The 2,800-nt window shown below is 48.6% G+C and overlaps 1 protein-coding gene across 3 annotated transcripts in view; it reads left to right on the top strand.

The window, feature by feature from the left end:
- Window positions 1-2,800, top strand: part of EFHC2 (EF-hand domain containing 2) — a 181,624-nt gene that overhangs the window by 107,949 nt on the left and 70,875 nt on the right. For all 3 annotated transcript variants that reach the window (XM_077768535.1, XM_077768533.1, XM_077768534.1), the window contains one exon: window positions 2,454-2,650. In XM_077768535.1, the coding sequence (XP_077624661.1) occupies window positions 2,454-2,650 (197 nt within the window). The remainder of the gene's footprint in view (window positions 1-2,453; window positions 2,651-2,800) is intronic.

Consider the following 2,800-nt stretch of genomic DNA (forward strand, 5'->3'; position numbering starts at 1 on the left):
AGCATGGTCTGATTTTATAGTCTAGATGACTAAGATAGTGACTTTCTTCTTCTTCTTCTTCTTCTTAACCACTGAAGTCCATTTTACAAAGTTCCCTTAAATGGGAACCCAGACATATAAAATGAGGAACAGTTTGGTTGGCTCAGTGCTGGGAACTCCAGATGCTTCCTTTTGGACACTGTCCCCCCTTTCCTCCGTGGCCTCTGAGGTCCCTCTGGGGAATCCAGGAGCTTCAGAATCATGGTCTATCACCAGTTCCACCCAAAGACGGCCAGATGGGGAAATCTCTGTTTTTGAGCACCCCTTATAAAACTTATGCTTAACTTTAAGATGATCTCAGATGAACACATTGCGTCTTCAATATCTGCCTGCCTCTGGCTTCTCTGTCTGTCTGAGGCTCCTGCCACAGTTCTAGCGAGCACCCAGGCACACAGAATGCGTCTCTGCAGTGGGCCGATACCACGGGCATAGCTGACTCGAGCCACAGACTTTGACGTAGGGCTCTGTTCCGGGTAGCAACATGCTTAAAACTTTTATCTGTGCTGAAAGCACATTTGGGAAGAGTAATCAGTGGTGTGCTGGCTCTCGGAAGAAAATGTAAAAGCCCCAATTTGTAAACAACGTTTGCCAATTGCCGTGATTGTAGATATCCCAACCATAGTCCATTTCAAGCAAGCAGCTCTAACAACTGGCTTGCAGAATCCCTAAAAATTTAATAGGAGCCATTACGAGCTTGTAGGAGCCATTCTGCACGCCAGTGAATAATGAATGATTTGTATAACTCCGTCAGGCTGCAGAGTCCTTTGAATAATGGATCAAACCTTAAAATAAGAAATCACATAGGAGTCCAGCTCTTAAAGGTCAAAAGATCCACTCTGGGGGCGGTGCCTCAGTTGGTACAGCATGTGACTCTGGATCTCAGGGTGGAAAGTTCAAGCCCTGTGTTGGGTGCGGGAGCCTACAAACAAAATTAAAAAAGCAAATAAACTCTGTACATCTAGAATGGGGGAGAGTCTGGCCAAACAGATGGCAGCTTTCAGAAAACAGGGTGCTGGAAGTCAAGCATAAGCTTACTAATTATAATAGCCACGATTGAATACCCACGGTTATCCTTACAAGAACTTTATGAGGTTTTGTGTTCGTCAGGATCCTCCAAGGGGCAAACCTCAAGATGAGACTGAACGTCCGAGAGGTTTTTTTAGGGAAAATGTCGGCAAGGGAAATTGTAGAAGGAGCCCGAGGGGGCCAGAGAGTGGCTAGATGGCAGTGCGTGTCTGACTCCTGTGAAGGACAGAGGGAAGGATGAAAGGAAAGAGAAAGTCTTAGACTGCAGGGTGGCTCGGAGCAAATTTCAGCAAGACTGACCGGGGGTCCTGGAGCCAAAGCCGCTCGTTTGGTGGGGCCTCCATCTTGCGGGAATGGGCCGACCTCAATAATCCCTGCCTTTCCCAGCAGACTGTGGGGAGCGTGGCCGCGACGCAGGCCCGGGGGTAGTTTTCAGAGCCCAGCTGCCGAGTCCTTTGCCAGCTGTGTTCCCCACAACAGATGACCTGAAGGGCACGTTTTCATAGCCCCCTGCAAATTTCATTCCCAATTCATTGGTGAGAATTCAGAGGGGTTCAGAGAGGCGAAATAACTCCTGAAGATCGCCCAGCAAATAACCGCCAGAGGAGAGCAGATGAACCGGTCAGAATTCTGGAAAGTAAGAACCGTGTGGCATTGCTAAAAGAAGCAAAGATAGGTAGCCTGTAGGAAAAATTTTTAAAAAGTTACAGACTTCCNGGCTCAGTCGGTTGAGCGTCTGGCTTCGGCTCAGGTCATGATCTCGCGGTTCATAAGTTCGATTTCATGAGTTCGAGCCCCGTGTCAGGCCCTGTGCTGACAGCTCAGAGCTGGAGACTGCTTCGGATTTTGTGTCTCTGACTCTTCCTGCCCCTCCCCCATTTGTGTGCACATGCTCACTCGCTCTCTCTCTCTCAAAAATAAACAAACATCAAAAGCAGGGCATCATCTGCTTAACCTGCATGCGGTGATAAGCATAAGACATCATCTGAAACAAATAGGTGGAAATAAGCTCAAGTAAGGAATGTTCTACATGGTACTATCCACATGGGCTCTAAAGCTGGGAATTTTCTTGATGCCTCAGTTCCCACTCGGCTTCTGGGTCTGTAGCAGGCAACACGATCGGTGTTTATTTTAAGCATGTGGTTTGGGAAAGGGAGCAGAGAGAGGAAAGAAAAGGCTGGAATGTCCTACCTTTTCCTCCTCCACACATTCACCTAGGGAGCCTTGTCGTTCACTCATTCTCCCTTAAGTCTGAGAACACTCGGCAGCCGTGGGTTCACAGGCCAAGTTGCACGGTCTGTGTTTGAACACGAAGTTCCTCTGAAAGCGAGCCACGTGGTTCTGTGAAGAATAAAGGCTCCTCCTTAAACTCTCTGCTTTTTCTATAGGGTTTACCGGTGGGATGTTCCTGAAAAGAAGCCGTGTGAAGAAGCCTGGACAAGAAGTCTTTAAAAGCGAACCCTCTGAATACATCAAGGCTGAGGAGCTGTATATCGGAGCCAGAGTGAACGTGAACGGCTACCTGTTTCATCTACTCAACGCCGACAAGTATACCTTACGCTACATGGAGGAGAATTCAGACAAGGTGAGCCCCCGTATCATTGTTGCCTCGCCTCTCCGCCTGTGTCGTCGTCCAGGCTTTTCCTTCCCCGGGCCCCGGCTGCCTCATCCTGCCGCCGGTTCTACATTGTGCATTCACACATGTGCGCATGAATAATGGATGTGTGCCATTTGG

Source organism: Crocuta crocuta, unplaced genomic scaffold (assembly GCF_008692635.1).
Source record: "Crocuta crocuta isolate KB4526 unplaced genomic scaffold, BGI_CrCroc_1.0 scaffold467, whole genome shotgun sequence".
Classification (NCBI taxonomy): Eukaryota; Metazoa; Chordata; class Mammalia; order Carnivora; family Hyaenidae; genus Crocuta; species Crocuta crocuta.